This window comes from Phoenix dactylifera, chromosome 8 (genome assembly GCF_051530095.1).
Source record: "Phoenix dactylifera cultivar Ajwa chromosome 8, Ajwa_hap1_PhDact_Kaust_v1.1, whole genome shotgun sequence".
Taxonomy (NCBI): domain Eukaryota; kingdom Viridiplantae; phylum Streptophyta; class Magnoliopsida; order Arecales; family Arecaceae; genus Phoenix; species Phoenix dactylifera.
This window is the reverse complement of record NC_143197.1, coordinates 17,284,193-17,304,112: the sequence shown is the minus strand read 5'-3', so window position 1 is coordinate 17,304,112 and position 19,920 is coordinate 17,284,193. Positions and strand designations below refer to the sequence as shown.

General features: G+C 40.6%; 1 protein-coding gene across 1 annotated transcript; it reads right to left on the bottom strand.

Moving 5' to 3' along the window:
• Window positions 1-11,161: 11,161 nt before the first annotated feature.
• Window positions 11,162-12,929, bottom strand: LOC103720931 (putative disease resistance RPP13-like protein 1). The gene is made up of 2 exons (XM_088702080.2): window positions 12,045-12,929; window positions 11,162-11,923 (listed from the first exon to the last, which is right to left on the bottom strand). The coding sequence occupies exons 1-2, from the start codon at window positions 12,756-12,758 to the stop codon at window positions 11,867-11,869; spliced, it is 771 nt and encodes a 256-aa protein (XP_088558206.2). The 5' UTR covers window positions 12,759-12,929; the 3' UTR covers window positions 11,162-11,866.
• Between the last annotated feature and the right edge of the window lie 6,991 nt (window positions 12,930-19,920).

Below are 19,920 nucleotides of genomic sequence, written 5' to 3'. Positions count from 1 at the left end.
TGAGCTCGGCAGCCTTCTGGTCTCGGCCTGCGGAGCTCGGCCTTCTGAGCTCGGCGGCCTGGATGAGCTCGGCCTGGATGAGCTCGGCAGCCTGGATGAGCTCAGCCTGGATGAGCTCGGCAGCTTCTGTGCTCGGCCTTCTGGCCTTAGTCTTCTGAGCTCGGCGGCCTGGATGAGCTCAGCCTGGATGAGCTCGGCAGCCTTCTGGGCTCGGCCTGCATGGTGAGCTCAGGCTTGTTGTCAGATTTGGGTGCTTTAATTGTACGTGTGGGGTGGTCTATTTTTTCCCCCAACACTACCCCCCGACTTCCGAGTTCGAGCTGCTTTTTGGCTCGGACGAAGGAAGTAGTCCAGTCGTCGATCATCCTGTAATATAGCCAAATATGTATAGAGATGTACGTGCCAAGTAGGGTGTACCTCTCATGCAGTTGGAGTTAAAGTGCTCCAGGTTGACTCAGCGGCCTTCTTTGGCCTTGTCTATTGGCGATCAAGCCGAAATCGAGCCGAGCTCGATTAGTCGATGGAGATCGAGCCGAGCTCGATTAGTCGATGGAGATCGAGCCGAGCTCGATTAGTCGATGGAGATCGAGCCGAGCTCGATTAGTCGATGGAGATCGAGCCGAGCTCGATTGGTCAGAGAGGACCACAACTCATAGCCGATGGAGAACGAGCCGAGCTCGTCTGGTCAGAGAGGACCGCAACTCATAGCCGATGGAGAACGAGCCGAGCTCGTCTGGTCAGAGAAGACCGCGCTCATAGGTGGAAGCCGATGGAGAACGAGCCGAGCTCGTCTGGTCAGAGAGGACCGCAACTCATAGCCGATGGAGAACGAGCCGAGCTCGTCTGGTCAGAGAGGACCACAACTCATAGCCGATGGAGAACGAGCCGAGCTCGTCTGGTCAGAGAGGACCGCAACTCATAGCCGATGGAGAACGAGCCGAGCTCGTCTGGTCAGAGAGGACCGCAACTCATAGCCGATGGAGAACGAGCCGAGCTCGTCTGGTCAGAGAGGACCGCGACTCATAGCCGATGGAGAACGAGCCGAGCTCGTCTGGTTAGAGAGGACCGCAACTCGTATCTCGACGTCTCGAGCTTCCCGGGAACCGGGGCATCCCGACGTCTCGGGGCATCCTGACCGTGGTCAGGGTAGGAGAACGAGCCGAGCTCGATTAGTCGATGGAGATCGAGCCGAGCTCGATAGTCGATGGAGATCGAGCCGAGCTCGATTAGTTGATGGAGATCGAGCCGAGCTCGATAGTTGATGTAGCATGACGTTAATCCTTTAACTGGGGGATCCGAGCTTGGTCGGGAATCCGATCTTGGGGACATACAGAAGATAGACTTCATTCGTTGGCGATCGTGCGCCCTTATTCGGAGCGGGGCGACGTTGGAGATAGAGATACCCGTGGGTCGTTTTTTGGATTCTCCGACCTGAAAATAGATGAAATATTAAAATTATTTGAAGCCAAAGTGGCATCCTGTACCTTTTGGAGATATTTTGATGGCTCTCGAGCTTCGAAGTCTCTCAGGACTTGGCTCAGCACCGGCCTTCTTTGGCTCGATTTTCTGGGAGGGGTGTTCTGCGCTCGGGCTTATGAGCTCAGCAGCCTTCTGGTCTCGGCCTTCTGAGCTCGGCCTGCATGAGCTCGGCCTGGATGAGACTGCTGCAGGTCGTGGCTGCAGCATGTGGATGACGAGCTCGGCCTTCTGAGCTCGGCCTGGATGAGCTCGGCCTTCTGAGCTCGGCTCGGCCTGCATGAGCTCGGCCTGGATGAGACTGCTGCAGGTCGTGGCTGCAGCATGTGGATGACGAGCTCGGCCTTCTGAGCTCGGCCTGGATGAGCTCGGCCTTCTGAGCTCGGCAGCCGTCTGTGCACGGCCGGGGCTTCGGTCATGGCGACGCTCTGAAGGAGAGCAACGTCACGAGCGCCGTCGTAAGGACTTACACCCATGAGGAGGGAGTACATGCTGGTTTCTTGCTGCCGGAAGACAGAAGACTTGGAAGGATAATGGGATTTAATGGGGTTGTACCCTTCGCCACAGAGGCTCACAATCCCATTTTAAAGCTCCATAACTCCTTCTCCAGACCTCAGCTTTTATTTCTCTTTTCCTCCAACTCGTTGACGTGAGACTTGGGCTACTACTTCTCACTAGTTGCCCCCACATACGTCGTTGCAGCGGGAGCCATGCCTGATTCGAGATGGCTCGGGAGAGAGTTTCTTCCTCTGCTTAATATGAACCTGTGGAGGCGGCACAGGAGGGGCCTCCACTTGTTGCAGGCTTTGGGCTGCAATGGCTAGCGCTTGGACTTGCTGCACTAGCGCGTCGAAGTGCTCGAGTTGGACTTGTAGAACTTGATCTACCGGAGATCTTGGTGGTAAATTCTGGACTGAGCGTTCGGAACTTGGAGCATGATGCCAAGAGGCATTAAAGACTCCTCTGCTCCTTAGTTTCATGGCCGCAACTCGGGCCCTTCCTCTAGCGCCAACTGTTGCTGGAAATTGGACCCGGGGGCAATCTTCGGTCGAGGAGAGGGAGCGGCGGTGAGTTCTCACGGCGGGGCGGCGATCCGTCGGCGAGCGGCGTCCTCCGTGGGGGGCCTGCAAAAAGCCGGTGGCCGGGCTTTCCGGCGCCGGCCCTCCGATGCCTAAGTCAGAGGGGGGCTTAATTTTGGAGAAGAGAGAGGGACTGTCTTTCCAGTCCGAAGCCTCCCTTGGGAGGAAGAAGCCTCCAGCCCCTTTTTTAGAGGGAGAAGCTCCCCTTTTATAGGGAGAGTGGCAGGGTTACCTGTGATGTGACTGGGCGAATTAATGGGTTACCGTCACGATTGGACGTGGGCGTGTGAAGTAATGAGTTGCCGTGGATGGCCCGTTCCCATCATGGGAGGAGATGGCGTGTAGCCAGAGCTTGCTTGTGGCGCGCAGTGCAGTACATTCTTGGGAATGGTGAGGCGTTGACAGTCGTAGCAGGGTATGGTCCCTGATTGATATGTCGTGGCGTGGCCGGCAAGTAAAGCATGGTGCGGTAAGGTTGCTGCAGGGCATGGCCGCAGCATATAGACGACGAGGTCGGCCTTCTGAGGTCAGCTCGGCCTTCTATGCTCGGCCTTCTGAGCTCGGCAGCCTTCTGAGCTCGGCAGCCTTCTGGTCTCGGCCTGCGGAGCTCGGCCTTTTGAGCTCGGCAGCCTTCTGGTCTCGGCCTGCGGAGCTCGGCCTTCTGAGCTCGGCGGCCTGGATGAGCTCGGCCTGGATGAGCTCGGCAGCCTGGATGAGCTCAGCCTAGATGAGCTCGGCAGCTTCTGTGCTCGGCCTTCTGGCCTTAGTCTTCTGAGCTCGGCGGCCTGGATGAGCTCAGCCTGGATGAGCTCGGCAGCCTTCTGGGCTCGGCCTGCATGGTGAGCTCAGGCTTGTTGTCAGATTTGGGTGCTTTAATTGTACGTGTGGGGTGGTCTATTTTTTCCCCCAACAGGCATCTTAAAGAAACTGTCTACATGGACCCTCCTTTTGGGTATTCTCTTTATATATGAGATGGATAATGAAGAAACATTTTCTCGGGTAGCCAAAATAACCACTGTTCATACACTACTTGGTGCAACCTCCACTAATAAATAGACTCTACATCAAATGGATGTAACGAATGCTTTTCTTTATAGGCATCTTAAAGAAACTGTCTACATGGACCCTCCTCTTGAGTATTCTCTTTCTAATCCTAACTTGATGTGTAAACTTCTCAAATAACTATATAGCCTAAAGTAGGCTCCTTGTGCGTGCTTTGAGAAATTTTGTTCTACCATTAGTTCAGTCGGATTTCAATAAAGCGCCAATAATCACTCCTTGTTTACTCGTACTACCTCTAATAGAATTATTATTCTCTTACTCTATGTTGATGACATGATTATAAGAGATAGTGATCGCAAAGGTATTGATGAGCAAAAGGGGGCATTTGGTAATCCCAACAAGATCACCACGGTGATCTAAGATCCCCGATGATCCGAATGCTGAGGTGATTTGATCCTCAGTGATCTAAAATCAATGTGTTTGGTAGGCCATGGTCGAGTGATTAAAAATCTCCAGGTATCCATGAGTAACTTGTTTGGTATGGTACAGGGATCCAAGATCACCAACCACATAATACCACAAATACTCCTGATATATCTTAGATGAATTTTTTATATGTTTTAATTCTCATATATCAAAAATGTAAGTCAATATGCTAATTTCTATAATAGCTCCATAATTTTGTCACATATTCTACTTTTAGTAGCCCTTATCATATATTTATTAATCATATAAAATATATTATAATAAAATATTAATATATTTATCAATATATTAATTATTAATATATTTCTATAAAAATATATTTATTACTCCTATAAATTATTAATCTTATAAAAATATGTTATTTTTCATTATAGAATTAATATTTTTATTTATACTTATAATAATTTTTTAATACTAATAATTATTTTGATTAGAAAAGTAAGGTAAATAAGAGTAATATATTAAATATTTTCATTATATAAATATAAAATATAATAATATATTTCTACTATAATTTAAAATTATCCTTCAATAATACTATGATAATAATATGATTAGTAATATATTATAATATAATATATATCATTAATATAATATATAATATCAACATAATATTATATATATATATATATATAACATTGACATAATATATGGATGGTATATTGATATATCAATTTTTTGCTAAATTGAGGGATATTTTTGTCTTTAATTTTCAGTTCAGGATCACTGCCCTGGGGTGATCTTGGATTTCCGACCTCAAGGACAGGTATCCTATCACCGGGTTGGATGGTGATTTGAGGAGTCACTATAGAAAAACTCATCTTTTCTGGCACTTTTTATAACCTTTACCGATGCTTATAAGCGTCGGCTAAAGTTCCAGCGACGCTAACAGAAGAGTCGTAAAAGCGGCGGCGATACCGAAGTGGCAAAAGTTTTTGCCGACGCTACGCAAAAGCATCGGCAAAAATAGGAATTTTCCGACGCTAACGAAAGCGTCAGCAAAAATGCATTTGCCGATGCTTTAAAGTGTCGGCAAATACCAAACGGATGCCAAGCTCTTACTTTTCGCCGACGCTTAAAAGCGTCGGCAAATGTCATTTTTGCTGACACTTATAAAGCGTCGGCATAGGCGTGCCACAACGTTTGTTTACCGACGCTTAAAAGCATCGGCAAATGCCATTTTTGCCGATGCTTTCATTAGTGTCAGCGTAGGCGTGCCACAACGTTTGTTTACCGACGCTTTAAAGCATTGGCGTAGACGTTCCACAATGTATGTTTACCGACGCTTAAAAGCATCGGGATTTGTAATTTTTTTGAAAAAAATTAAAAATACAATTGCGCATCATAAAACACACATTATAACAATATGAACATATATTACATTTACATTGACACAAACATTCAGATCATTCGAATTATTTATATTGTCATATCTGATAAAATTTACATAAAAAGTTTAACTCCATATCTGTACATAAATTATAATGTACTTTCAAAAATATAAGAAACATATACATATCAAACTTCATAAAAAAAAATCTACAAAGTATCAGGGACAGGATTCAGCTCCATCATCATCATCTCTATGAGTGTTTGAAGTATCAGGAATCTACAAAAAAGAAAGAGAAATCTTAGAAGTTAGGAATAATGTGATACATTAACTCATACATCATAATTGATAATATGTAAAACATTCAAATATATATAGTTATTTATCTCAGAAGGTGATTTAGGATCACCGCCATGTAGGATCACCGTGGTGCAACCAAACGCGGTGATCTCATCACCTCCATCCATATCATCCTTGATATTGGGACGATCACCCCATACCAAACGCCCCCAAAGAGTTTTCTTCAATCCTCCTTTCACATGAAAGATCTTGGATCTCTCACTTATTTTTTGGGGCTAGAAGTTACTCATTTAGAACATGGTTTAGTTCTTTGCTAATGAAAGTATTCGGAAGATCTGATCAACTTAGCTAATCTAACATATCACAAGATTTGTGCCACTCCCATGAAACTTTATTTGAAGTTGAAGAAGGATGACAAATAGCCCATTTCAGATCCAACTATATACAGATCTATCTTACCATAACTTGGCCAGATATATTTTTTGCAGCTCAAATTGTAAGTCAATTTTTTCTAACCCACGATGACTACATCTTACAACATTTCATTGTATCATTCAGTCTCTTAAAGGCATGATGGGCATGGTTTGTTCTTTCCTTTAGATTCTTTTCTTGCTCTTACAACCTTTACAGATACGGATCATGCAGGTTGTCTCCATACTAGGAGCTCTACTATTAATTTGTGTGTTTTCTTAGGTACATCACCAATTTTTTGGAAATGTAAGAAACAAGATTGAGTTGCTAAGTCATTTACTAAAGCTGAATATCAATCTATATCATTTGTTGGCTCAGAAGTTGTTTGGCTTCATCGACCTTTTATAGAATTCGGTGTATTGTGTCAACAAACAACACCTCTTTATGCCCATAATATAAGTGTTATTCAGATTGCTACCAATCCTATGCACCATGAATAGACAAAACATATAGAGGTGATGTTACGCTCTGAACCCAAAGTGTAATAGATGTTGCATACCTGTAGAGTGGACCATATAAGCATGCAAGACTACCGATCATATCAAAGCAATAATAATTTCTAATATTTATTATATCAAGAACTTATCCCAAATGTGTCACAACCCGCCAAATGTGTCAGGCCAAGTTATTATACCCACTAGCAGGGGCCCATGCATAGCATCTGAGAGTTTGTAAATCCCACTTTCATAAATCATACTTTATAAGTCATTTGAAAACTGATTAATGGCACCTCAAATCATTAATCTCATGATCATGCTACAAATATCCTTTAATGCATTTATAACCCCATATTTTATGGAATGCATAATATAACTGAACCATGCTATCTTTGGTAAATCATGCATGCTTACTAGCATATGCTTGATCCTATAATTGAAAGTATAAATAACAAAGTATTTTCATGATTTATAAAATAATAAGATTAGTGCAAATTTACACAATTTCGAATTGCATGAATAATACTCGTTGTGATACATGATCTACAATAAAATTAAGATATGTTATTTACATACATGATCCATAATAAGATTAAAACAAGTTACTTACTTTTAATTTGCTTTCCAATTTCTTAAATCCGAGTGACAAATCCTCAATCACCTAAAACAATATCATAAGGATCACATTATTCCTTATTCATTTATTATATAATTTCTCAGTTCATCATACTATGAACTTACTTGCCTGGATCCCATCCAAAGATCTAGCCCAAGTTCAATTTACCCAATTTGGAGCCTTTGGGCTCGGTTTAAAACCAGATGGGTTCATATAGGTCAATTGGGCTTTTAATTAAGGAATTGGGCTTGAGTCAGCGTCAGCCCGAGGCCAATTTGTTCTCAAATTAGTTGAATTGGGCTTAAATTGCGCCTGATTCATATTCAATTGGGTATGTTGGAACTAACCCAGCTTAATTGGGTTTGGATCTGACCCAATTTAAAGCTTAGGCTCGTCCAGATTTAGCCCAGCTAATTGGGCTCGAGTTTAGTCAAATTTGGCTAAATCCATTTCGTTTTATTGGGCTTAACGGGTTTCAGATCCGAACCCAGATCCGACCCGATAAGGTCTTTTCTTCTTCTTTTTTTTTTCTTTTTCTTTTCTTTTCTTTTCTTTTCTTTCCTTTTTTTTCTTCTTTTCTTCCCGGTTTCTCCCCGAACCTTCCTTTCCTTCTCTCTTTTCTATTCTTTCTTCTCTTCTCCTCCCTTTCTTCTCTTCTCCCGATCCCTCTTTTCCTTCTCGCTCTTCTTTTTTTCTTCTCTTCTCCTCCTTTTCTTCTCTTCTCTCGATCTCTCTTTTCCTTCCCCCCTTTCTTCTCCCGTGAAGGGAGGAAGGCGAGCTAGGAATGAGGGCGACAGAGTTCTCGGGAGGGCTAGCCAAGGCCGGCGGCGCCTACGGCGGCCCTCCCTTCTCCTGCGTAGGAGAGACGCGCCGGGAGAGCTAGCGGCGTCGCGGGATGCCCGCGGCTGAGCCCACGGCCGCTCCCCGCGATGGTCGTGGCGCTCAAGGCCGGGCTGCAACGCCGCGGTGCTCGCGACCGGGGCTAGCGGCGCCGGTGATGCTCGTGGCCGCACGCGGTGAGCCCTGTTTCTTCCCCTTCCTTTCTCTCTTTGTTTCTTTCTTTGTTATTTTGAATAAATCAGGAGAGAAGGCAGGGGGCTTACCTAGCTTCCAGGGCGCCGGCGACACATGCGGTGAGTCTTCTTCCTTCCCCTTCCTTTCTCTCTTTGTTTCTTTCTTTCTTTGTTATCTCAAATACATCAAGATGAGAGAAGACAGGGGGGTTTGGGGATTTCTTAAGCGGTAGTCACTGCTTTAGCAGCACTGCTTCAGTGGCACCTGGTGCCGACAGCTAGACTCCTCTGTCCCCTCAATTAACATGAGGTGGCAGCCCTCAAATAGGGTGCCAACCATGGGCCCAAAAGGATATTGGGCTCAGATTGGGCCCGGATATTACAAAATGGTTCTTACAATAGTTACAAAGTGACATAAGTCAACATGTGCTAACTACTAACATAACTCAAACAAAATATTTTAACTAGACTGATTAAAATTTCAATGACTGAAAGTATCTTCAAAAGAACTAATGCACTCTCCAAGCCCCGAGCAACTATGCATCCAGATTTGAAAAATAGAGAAAATATAATAATGAGCTATACTGGTCCGGTAAGCAACATAATATCCTAAAGTTGGTCAAAGCATACCAAATAATCAGTTAAAAGCACAAAATATTGACTAAAAAATAAATCATTTCTCGAATAATGCAAATTTCTTTTTTTTGAAGTATACTATTATTTTTACAAAAATAAAAAATCAAAAATTAAAAATTAAAAGTCAGAAATTAGGCTATGACCACGTAACCCAGTGGCATGGTCACAATACACAAAGTGCCAAAAACCACTATTATCAACCACCGGTGGCATGGTGTCCTAAATACTACTATTTTAGTGGTGCGGTGTTGAATTCAGTTTCCATAGATTACAAGTCGACAGGGCCAACGAATAATTCCCATTGACGGGGCCAAATTAGATCATAGCCTTGATGAGAATGCATACTTATAAAATAGATTTTTTATAATTTGCCGAGTCACATTTTTTTTTTCAAATTTTATAACATAGAACATAACATATCATAACATTAACATGCCTCACCTGTTTAACTAAGTATAAAATAGATACTATAATTAAATTAATAAACTAATTATTATTTTACCAAAAATTTGGAAAAGATACTTTGAAGCATTAGATTATTTACCTCTTCTCGCTTCAAAAATCTCACTTCAGTTAGACAGGTTAGGTGCACCTATTTTAATATAATTAATAAATCATAAAATTCATCATCATTCTAGAAGTCAAACGAAGTCAAAATCAAACACTACCAGAGAAGGGTCTCATGTCTCCAAATCAAGTCGGTTAGGTGACAGTGCTCGACTGCCTAGGTCGGTCCGAGTAAGGAGTATTCAACAGGTCAGGTGAAGATCAAAATTGGCCAAATCTAGTTGGGGATGAAGTAATGGGCCGGTCTACTGTCTGGATACCAGGGTGGTTCAGAGACTCCAAACTAGATCAACTTGGATCTGAGCAACAAGAAAAGCAGAGCCTACATTAGGGTCCCTAAGCCTGTCTAGAGGAAGAAAGATGGAGACGAGAGAAATCTCAGCCCAGGTCAGTCAGGGATCTGGATTTTGTGCATCATAGTAGCGTTAACCATCACAATATCTGATCCATAGGCGAGGGAGAAAAATTAGCAATTTTAGGAAAAAACAGCATAATCCATATATTTATAGGGATTAATAATTAAATAAAAGAAACTAAGAATGGAAAGAAGAACAAATAAAAACTAAGAAGAAGAAGAAGTCCAGAAGGAAGAGAGGGAAACAAGGAGGAGAAGGAAGTGGCCGAAGAAGAAGGTCCGGTGGCAGCCGAGCCTGGGTGGTCGACAATTAGCCGTCGACAGCAGGCGACGGCCGACGAGGAGGGGAAAACGAAGAGCATCCTCGCTTTGGATCCGAAATAGGGGAAGGAGGCTGGTTTCGGTTGGCTTGACCGAAGGAACAGGGGAAAGCTTACCGGTGCGTCGACAGTGGTGGAGGATCTCGGCCGAAGGGCTTGGTCCGGCAAGCTAAGATAGAGGAAACAGAACGCTCGAACAAAATAAAGGAGAAACGGGGCTTCGGGCAGTGGTGCTCTATCGGGGTGGCATGCCGGCCACCGGAGAAGGAGAAGGAGAGAGGAGCAGAAAGAGAAGGCTCGGTGGAGCTCAAAGGTGGATCAGTTGCAGTCTTGCAGAGGAAGAGAAGAATTTATAGGAAAAAAAAAACTTCTAAGAGACAAGCCGAGGTTGTCGGGAGAATCGCAGTGGATAGACTCAATCGGAGGCTAGGCTTATTCTAAGCTCCAACGGTGTCCGTGGTGGCGGACTCTTCCTCCTCCTCCGTGTGGTTGAACAGGGCTCTGCCCTGTTTTGAATGGGAAGAGGGCCTTCGGGCCCTCCCTTGGTGTGGGGCCGGGCCTCACAGGTGGACTGACTTAAGATAGCATCTTTTTCACCAAAAAAAAAAAAAAATTTGTTCTCTCTCATGTGTCTCTCATGATCAAATTGTATATCTCTTCACCAAATCTATAATACAGGCTGGTCATGCTTATTTAGTTGGCAATTTGATGCTTGTTGATTCTCAGCATCAATTCTAGGGAGGATGTGAATAGAAAGATATCTCTTGATTTGGTGATCATCGCGAAGATCATGGCTGATATTACATACCATGAATAGTCAGTGATAAATTCCATTACAGCTGATTATATATATCATGTATAACATATTGCATATGCCAAATATAGCTGACAAGATGTGTGTTTAAGGGTTCTTACCCTCGTAAATGAGGAAGCACTCAGAAAGTTTCTCCCTTCAAAAATTTTTCTTTGTTATCCATCTCTATTCTCTTCTTGTTATTATCAAAGTTCTGCTAAAATTATCACTACAGAAATTTTGGCTCCGTGTTTTGCCCAAGTTATGGGCGTCCATGTTCGGTAGAATATAAAAAAGAAAGGCACAAAGAATCCACTAACCAAAAAAGGTAGGATTACAGATTACAGCCATCACAAGCAAAAGAAGACAAATTCAAACTCATAAGCAGCACACAAGATTAATTTTGGCCTTGGGAATAACAATAACACACATGAGACTGACTTCACTTTCTTCAAAATGACATAAATGATTAGAAAAATAGATCCCCATGATACCGAAAAGACTCTTACAAGATACTTTACGGAACTTATGATGGATCATACAACTACTCCAATTCATGGTCTGCAATAAAAAGCTTCCTTTTCAAAGGGTGTAATTCCCAGAAAATCCGTAGTTGGCATGATATGACCTTCTATTTCTTGTCATAATTTGCTTTGCATGATCTTCTGCCCCTGTTCCCTTAGCATAGATGCTATCTTAAGTCCCACCATCTTCGCTGCCAAAGGAGATCCCCCCAACTTGGGAGCTATTTGCTTGACAACCGATTTCAGTATTGGAAGATCTCTCGGGTTCACACCTCTAGACGCCCATTGTTCGAACAATCTCCAATAGTCCTGGCCTTCTATGCCCTTCAAGTTTATTGTTTTCATCTCCATCATCTCTCCTATGTTTTGATCACATGTTGTCAGTATAATTCTGCTTCCCTTTTTCCCGAACTTAAATGATGGCCACAGGGTTTCCCACCCAGCAATTATCTGATCACTCCTTATGCCATCAAAGACGACCAAAAACTTCTTCTCCATAAGCACTTGATTAAGAATTCCTTGAATGGTATCCAAGTTTATTAGTCTATGTAGATCATGAGGTCTCTGGATACAAGCAGACTCTATGATCTCGATCATGAGTCTTTTCACATTAAATTCATCAGAAACACAGAGCCATACCTTGATATCAAAATGCCCCTGTATATTTCTATCATTGTAGACACAGCGAGCAAGAGTAGTTTTTCCAACACCATGAATGCCAACTATGGAAACAACAGCAAAGTTCACATCGTTACCGCATACGTAACTGTTACCTGTCGCCAACAAAAAATTCACCATATCATTTCTCTCATTATCGCGGCCAACTACGTTGGATTCGATCGGCATGGAGGTTGTCTGTTGCCCCCCAAGCATTTCACGATGCTTCCTTACAACTAGATCTAATTCAACCAGTTTGAGGAAATTACCCATCTCAGCAGCAACTTTTCCAAATCTGTTCAAGACATCGTTCAATTCATCCAGGTACCGATCATGAAAAAAGAGACGTTTAACAATTGTACCTGTTGATTTGGTAAATCCACGAGGACGAGCAGGCTCTTCTCTTTCTCCGGCGACGTTGCAACTGAACTTGTTCAGCACATTCTCGGCAGCTTTAGCCGCATCCATGAGTTCCAACATCCAGTGTTGCAAGGCAGGGTTGGTGATTTGCAGCCTGCAAGCTGAATAGATGGCAGCTTGAATCTTCTTAAGATCTTCTGCAAGAGTTTTCAGCTTGCGCTTGACACCCTTCTGATACTTGATTTGCTTCTTGACGAGGGATACAACCTGGTCGGCCAACTTAGAGATGACATTAACTGCAAACCATCCTGCAACTACTAGTTCTAGGCCCGTCATGGAGGTATACTGTCTTAAGTTCTCACAGAAAGAAAGACTGCTTAGAGAGCTTAGAGTTTTCTCGATATAAAAACGAAAGTAAGAAAGAGAAGAGTACTAAATCTGACAAGATGCAGAACTTCCAAAGACTATATATAGAGCCTTGTTTCAGAAGTCTAGAGATACATTAAAGAGATGGGAGATTTTAAGAAGGCATTGTAAGATTTCTTAATGAGCTCATTTGGCCTAAATGAGCACTTGATCTATTGGAAAGGAAGCTTCGTGATCAGGACAGGCAGCGGGAGACTACTAAATCAAGTTGACTTGAGGGGCTATCGCTTGACTCTACTTGGCAAAGCGCAGAAGTCATTGTTTTATATTTATTAGAATGGATGCCTAATTGATGGCATTTCGTCAACTTAGTCTTCTTTTTTTTTTTTTAATTTTTAAATAAACATACCTAACAACAGGAGATTGTGGTAGATAGGGTTGTCAACGGGGCGACTAACGAGCCCGAGCCCGAGCTCAAAATGAGGCACGTTTAAATCCGAACCCGAGCCCGAGCAGCTCACGAGCCCAAATGAGGGCTCAGTCTAATTAACAATTTAATTGGATCCCAATTAACCTTGGACCCAACCCAATTAAATTTTATTTGGCTTAATCAATTTAAATCTCAATCTGATTGGACCTAGTTGGATTTAGATCAGACCCATCCAAGCTAACCCAAATCCATTTAATTTCTTTAAATCGGATTGGTTCAGGTTCGGACTCAACCGGTTAACCCGAAGCCAACTCGTTAACCCATTTTCTCCTCCTCTTCCTTTTTATTTTCTTCTCCTTTCTTTTCGGTTTCTCCATAATGTTCCAGCGACTCAGCGAGGCCCTTTTTCTTCTTTGGTTCTCCCTTTCTCCCCCTTTCTTTTCCTCTCTTTGCCGACTCCTCCACCGGCGACAAAGGAGGGGAGGAGAAGCCCTCCTCCACCGGCGAATCAGGGGAGGGGTGGAGGACGGCCGGCGGTGCCCGTACTGTAAGTATGCGAAGGTCCGCAGCAAATGAGAAGCGCTTCTCCAGTGCCAGCGTCGGCGGTGCCTCAGCCCCTTCGCTGCGACCCCGACACCATCCTAAACTCCGGCGGTCACCGCCGACGATCTCAATGCCTTAGAGTTTCTCGTAGGGTCGTTCGATGGAGTGGCGACACCGGCGATCGGCGTCGGCTTCGGTGGTGGGATTACTGGATTAGTTTTCCCTTTATTTGCTCAACTATGCATCAAGACCCAAGAAGCATCTGACGTTGTGGATTTTGACAAGCTTTCCGTATGATGCATTATATTTTTGGTAGAAGTTGGCAGGACCGAATTCTCGAAGGCGGTGATCGGATCTCGGCCCTCTTTCCCGACTCCCAGCATCTTGACGTCGAACCCTCTGTTCTAAGTTATGATTAATTTTTAGTTTGCTCACAATAACATCTGAATGAGCATGAATGAAGCAAACTAATAGTTTACCTCTGTTCTCCCTTTCTCCCCCTTCTATCTTTCCTACTCTGTTCTCTTCTTCTTCTTTTCTTTCTTTCTTTCTTTCTTTCTTTCCTTTGTTCTTCTCTCCGATGAGGCAACGACGAATCGAGCTCGGGGATGGGGCGGGCTCGGGCTCGGGCTCGGGCTCGGGCTCGGGCATTACGAGCTCAAGCTTGAATCGGGCTGTGCCAAATGATCCCGAGCCCGAGCCCAATATAAGCTCGGTACCGAGCCCAAGCCTGAGATTTTGTGAAACGAGCCGAGCCGAGCCCGCGGAGGCTCGGGCTTGGCTCGGCTCGTTAACAGCCCTAGTGGTAGACTAGAGGTCATCGACATAGGCATTAAATAAACAGCTCCATGGTGATTTCCTACTCGTGCTCAATTTGACAAAGTAGATGTTATCTCAGATTAGGGGAGGCAATCAGGATAGGTTGGATGCAGGTCGGCTCAAAAAGTCATCAACCCAAATTCGACCTGTTTATTAAACAGGTCAAAATTTCAAGTCTAAATCTGACATGTTTATTAAACAGTTAACCTGACCCAACCCACATAATTCGTTTGTTTTGACCTTACTTCTCACATGAATATCAATTTCCTGATACTCAATATTTTGTAATCATCAAAAAGGGAGAGATTGTTTTGACTCTAGTGTGATTTTGATGAGTACAAAGCCATGGAGGTCATATGGAAGTACAAATGTCATTAATTCAATTGATCTAGTACATAAGTGAGAAAGGAAGAAAGATTTGATACATCCTTGATACGCTTTGCTTGATACATTTAAAAAAATTTTCAAGAATACATCTAAAAACAAATTATATTGGAAGAACTTGAGGAAAGAATTAGTTTACAGTTTAATATACTTTAGAGTCAAGTTCTCTTGATTGAAGCTTAATTCTGTCATTTACATGCTAAACTTTAATGTGCCAAACATCCTAAGAAAAAAGAAATGATTTGCAATGTTGTTACTTCATGATTATATGTTTTAAGTGCAAATCTAACTTTGAAGTGCAGAATTTCAAGATTGGAGTCGATCCCAGAAAGTTTGGAGCCGACTCTGACACATTTGGCACAGGCCTCGGATCGACCCCAAAAAATTTGGCATAGTACTCGGGTCGACCCCGACAGTCAAGACAGAAGCTTGATCCTTCAGCATCCAGAACTCAAGTCGATCCCATCAAAACTCAGGTCGACCCCGACCAGCATCAACAGAAATTTGCTCTCTGGAACCTCTGTCAGAGCCGACTCCACCAAAGCTCGAGTCGACCCTAGACAAACTTGAGTCGACCCCATCAAAACACGGGTCGACCCCAACCAGCATCTACAGGATTTTGCTCTCTGGAACTTCTGCTAGATCCGACCCCATCAGAATTTAAGTCGACCCCAACTCGACTGACAGCCTGACGGCTAGTTCTATAGAAGTACTTTTTAAGGCTCCAACGACTATAAACGACTAGTTTCTTCAATCCAACGGCTAGTAACTGATATTTGGAGGTTGGAGAAGTATTTAAGAGCCACTATTCATTAGAAAAAAGTATCTTGGTGAGAATTTAAGTGTGCATTCAAGAGAAAGAGCAAATCCAAGAGAGTTCGATTATTGCTTCAGTTCAAATTCAAAAAGAAGTGTGTTGAGCAGAAATACAAGTGCCTTCAAGAGATCAACCATCCATTAAAGTGTGAAGCAATCTCAGCAAAGAAGAGAAGCGCATCTTCAAAGCGATAATTATTTTCTTATCTCTTTTTTTAGTACATATTTGTGTAACTTGCTCATTTAGGAGCTTTAAATTTCTTTTCTTTCATTCCTTGTAAGGTTTGTTGGTGAGCCCGTAAAACCAACGTTTAAGTTTGTTGGTAAGCCCGTAAAATCAACGTTTAGGTTTGTTGGTGATCCCGTAAAACTAATTGTAAGGGTTATTGGATTGTGAGCCTGGAAAAACAATCCAACAATAATCCGAGGGGTTATAGTAAATTTCCAAGGGAGCGCTTAGAGAGTGGACGTAGGTGCCTTGGAGTGCACCAAACCACTATACATGATTGTCTTTGCATTGTGCTTCTTGTTTTACGTTCTTCATTATATTGAGTAGTTGCTCTACCTCGAATTCTTAAAGTAACTTAATCATAGTTGCCTAGATATTAATCTCTCTTGCTTCCACCGCACCTATATAATTCACATAGGCCAAACTCTATACTCACTTAAGAATTAATTTGAAGCCATAAAATTGAGAAAACCTAATTCACCCCCTCTCTTGGGTTGTCACCTTGGGCAACAAGTGGTATCAGAGCAGGTGCTTTCTTGTCATTTATAGTCTTAACCGACTGGAGCCAAAGATCATGGCAACCCCGCATAATGTGTAGAGGAAGAGAGATTATATTCAATGGAAAGCTAGAATGAAAATAAACAAACTTCCATTGTTTGCTAAAAATAATTATATTCAATGGAAAGCTAGAATGAAAATCTGAAACATCATGTGTAGAAGAAGAGCTGCATCATTTTACAAATCCATGCTTCATGGCACATGAAGATGAGATACATAAGATACATGTTGAAACTGAAAATAATTTTACACTTGATGAACTTCATGATGCTTTTTCTAATTTATATTTAAAACATAAGAAACTTATTCGTAAGAACAAGAACTTAAAGAATGGAAATCAAATCCTGATAGATGAAAAACTGAAACTAACTAATAAAACTGAAATCTTAATTAAAAAAAATAAAGAACTAAATCAGAGAAATCAACTTCTCACTGAAAGCCATGATAAACTTAAGAAGAACAATGAATTGCTTTCAGAAGATAATGAAAAATTAACTAAAAAAGTTGATAACTTGAAATCTATTGTTGAGAGATTCACTCTCAGCTCCGAAAAACTGAATTTAATGATAGAAAATTTAAGAGCTGTATATGACAAAGCTGGATTGGAATATCAACCTTGGTACACCCAAAAATCTTTAAAATATATGTTTGTTAAATTCTCCACTGTCCATCCTAAAATAGATTCTTATAAATCTGATGAACAGAAATAAAAATCAATTAAAATCTTCTCTGTTCATCCTAAAACAGTTTTTCATAAATCTGGTGAAACTAATAAACAGAAATAGAAAACTGAAAATTCATTATTTATTTATGTTAAATCTATGTTGTTTAAATTTAACAAGAGTATGCAAAAGTATATTACTTATAACCCTAAAACCTGCAAACTAATAAACAAAATAGCAATTAAGAAAATACGAGTTCCAAAAGGAATAATTATTGCTAACCTGCAAGGACCTAAAAGAGCTTGGATTCCTAAGTTAAAAATCTGATTATTTTTCAGCAGAAAGATGTTATCTGGACAATGGGTGTTCTAGACACATATTAAAGAATGAAACTTAAAATGTGATTAAAAAATATAATTAAAATGAAAGAAATATATTCAAATCACTCTATCTTTCTATGTTATACTTTATTATTGATGGATAATTTGCTAATACTTAATATGTATTTTTAGAATAACTCTTTGAATTCTCTAGATGCTTGATTTTGAATTGTTTTTATATCCATAGCATCATCTTCTATTGATCATAGATATATGAATGTGTACTTGGTATACTCTTGAAAAATATACTCTATGATACTAAGATTAAAGAAACTTGTTTTGGCATATAAAATTAATTCATGCTAGTATGGACTTGATTTCAAAAGACATTGTCATTGGTTTACTAGATTAATTTTTGCAAGGTCAAAGTTTGCTATACATGTCATCTAGAAATACAGACTAGAATCATTTCTAAATCTGAAAACATTGTTTCCACCTTTTAGTCATTGAAAATTCTCCACAAAAACTTATTTGGATCTCTAAGATTGTGAACCTAGGAGATAAATTGCTTGATTTTGTAATTATGGATGATTTCTCAAAGTTAACGTTAGTTTTGTTCTTGGCACTTAAATTGAAATATTTTCTACATTAGCACAAACTTACAAAATGTTTCAAATGAAAAAGGTTTGCAAACTATGAAAATAAAGAAGTATCATGGCACAGTTTTGAAAATCAATTTCTTGTTAAGTTTTGCACAGAAAATGGCATTGAATATAATTATATCTGCACCAAGAACATCGTTGCATATTGGGTTTATAAAAAGTAAAAATAGAACATTAGAAAAAATGAGATGGACAATACTATGTGCTAGTAATTTGCCTAATTGATTATGTTTATAGCTATCATCACAGCTTCTCATACTATAAGGTTTCTATTAGAATTTTTTTTTCTAGAAAACCCCTTATGAACTCATGAAAAAAACAGAAAATCAAAAGTTGCATACTTTCATGTTTTTTAGTTATACATGTTATGTTCTCAACAATGAAAAATATGCTAAATCTGATAAAAATGTCTGTTTTTGGATATTACTCATCAAGCAAAGCATATTGAGTATTCAAATAAATAGAACTCTAATTATAGAAGAATTAATTCATATTGTTTTTGATGAGACTAATAATCCTTCATCAAGGAAGGATATAGATGTTATTGTTGATACAGGTGAACTTGGTAAAGGACTTAGAGTTTTACCCCTAAAAAATTGCTCTGCATCAGAAAATGATCAAGGAGAAGATCAATTTCAGCAAGGTAAACATATTGAATGTAAGCAATTGATCATCCTAAAGGTATAATCATTTAATGATCATTCTCAAGACACTAAAATCAGATCTTATGATTAGTATATAGTTAATTATTTTGTTTGCATGTAACAATCTAAATCTAAAAGACATTAAGAAGAATGAACAGGATGATAATTAATTAAGTTAAACTAAATCATTTTGAAAGGGATAAAATTTTGAAATCTTGTTAAAAAATCTAAAGACTTGTTTATAATTGGAACAAAATTAAGTTTTTCAGAAATGTACATAATGAAGAAGAATTGGTGATTACTAAAAGATTCAATCAAAAAAAAATGAAATAGATCTTGATAAAACTTTTGCATGATTAGAAGCCAAAGATCATCATTTTCATTTGACGGCTTTATGAGCCTTGTATTTTGGCAAATGAATGTGTAGAATGCACTTCTGTATGGTTATATTATTGAAGAAGTTTTATGTAAAAATAACCATCTATATTTCAAAAATATTTATTACAAATATCATAAAGCACTATTTGATTTAGAACAAGCATCAAGAGCATGATATGAAAGTTTAAGTAACTTTTTGATAGAAAGTAGTATTGATAAAACTATGTATCAAAAAGAAAATCCTGATATCGTAATTGCTCAAGTATATATTGATGACATTATTTGTGGTGCTACTATTGAAGTTTTATGTGAAGTTTTTACTAAGCTCATGCAAGGTGAGTTCGAAATGAGTAAAATGGATGAACTAACATTTCCTCTTGAACTCCAAATTAAGATAAATAAAAAGGGGGATCTTCATTGGCCAAAGTAAGTTCACAAGAATATTCTTATAGAAGTTTGGCACAAAGAAAGGTATGTCTATGATCCCATCTTGTAGAGTTTGAAAATGATGAACAAGGTAATTCTATTGTTTGAAACTGTTGAGGATGATAATGTTATTTTGATGATTAACACAACCATTGAGGCCATATCAAATTAGAAATGCAAATTAACTCGATACATCATTGATAAATGTCATACCCTCGATACATTCACGATATATTAGGAATATATAGTCAAAACCACTCT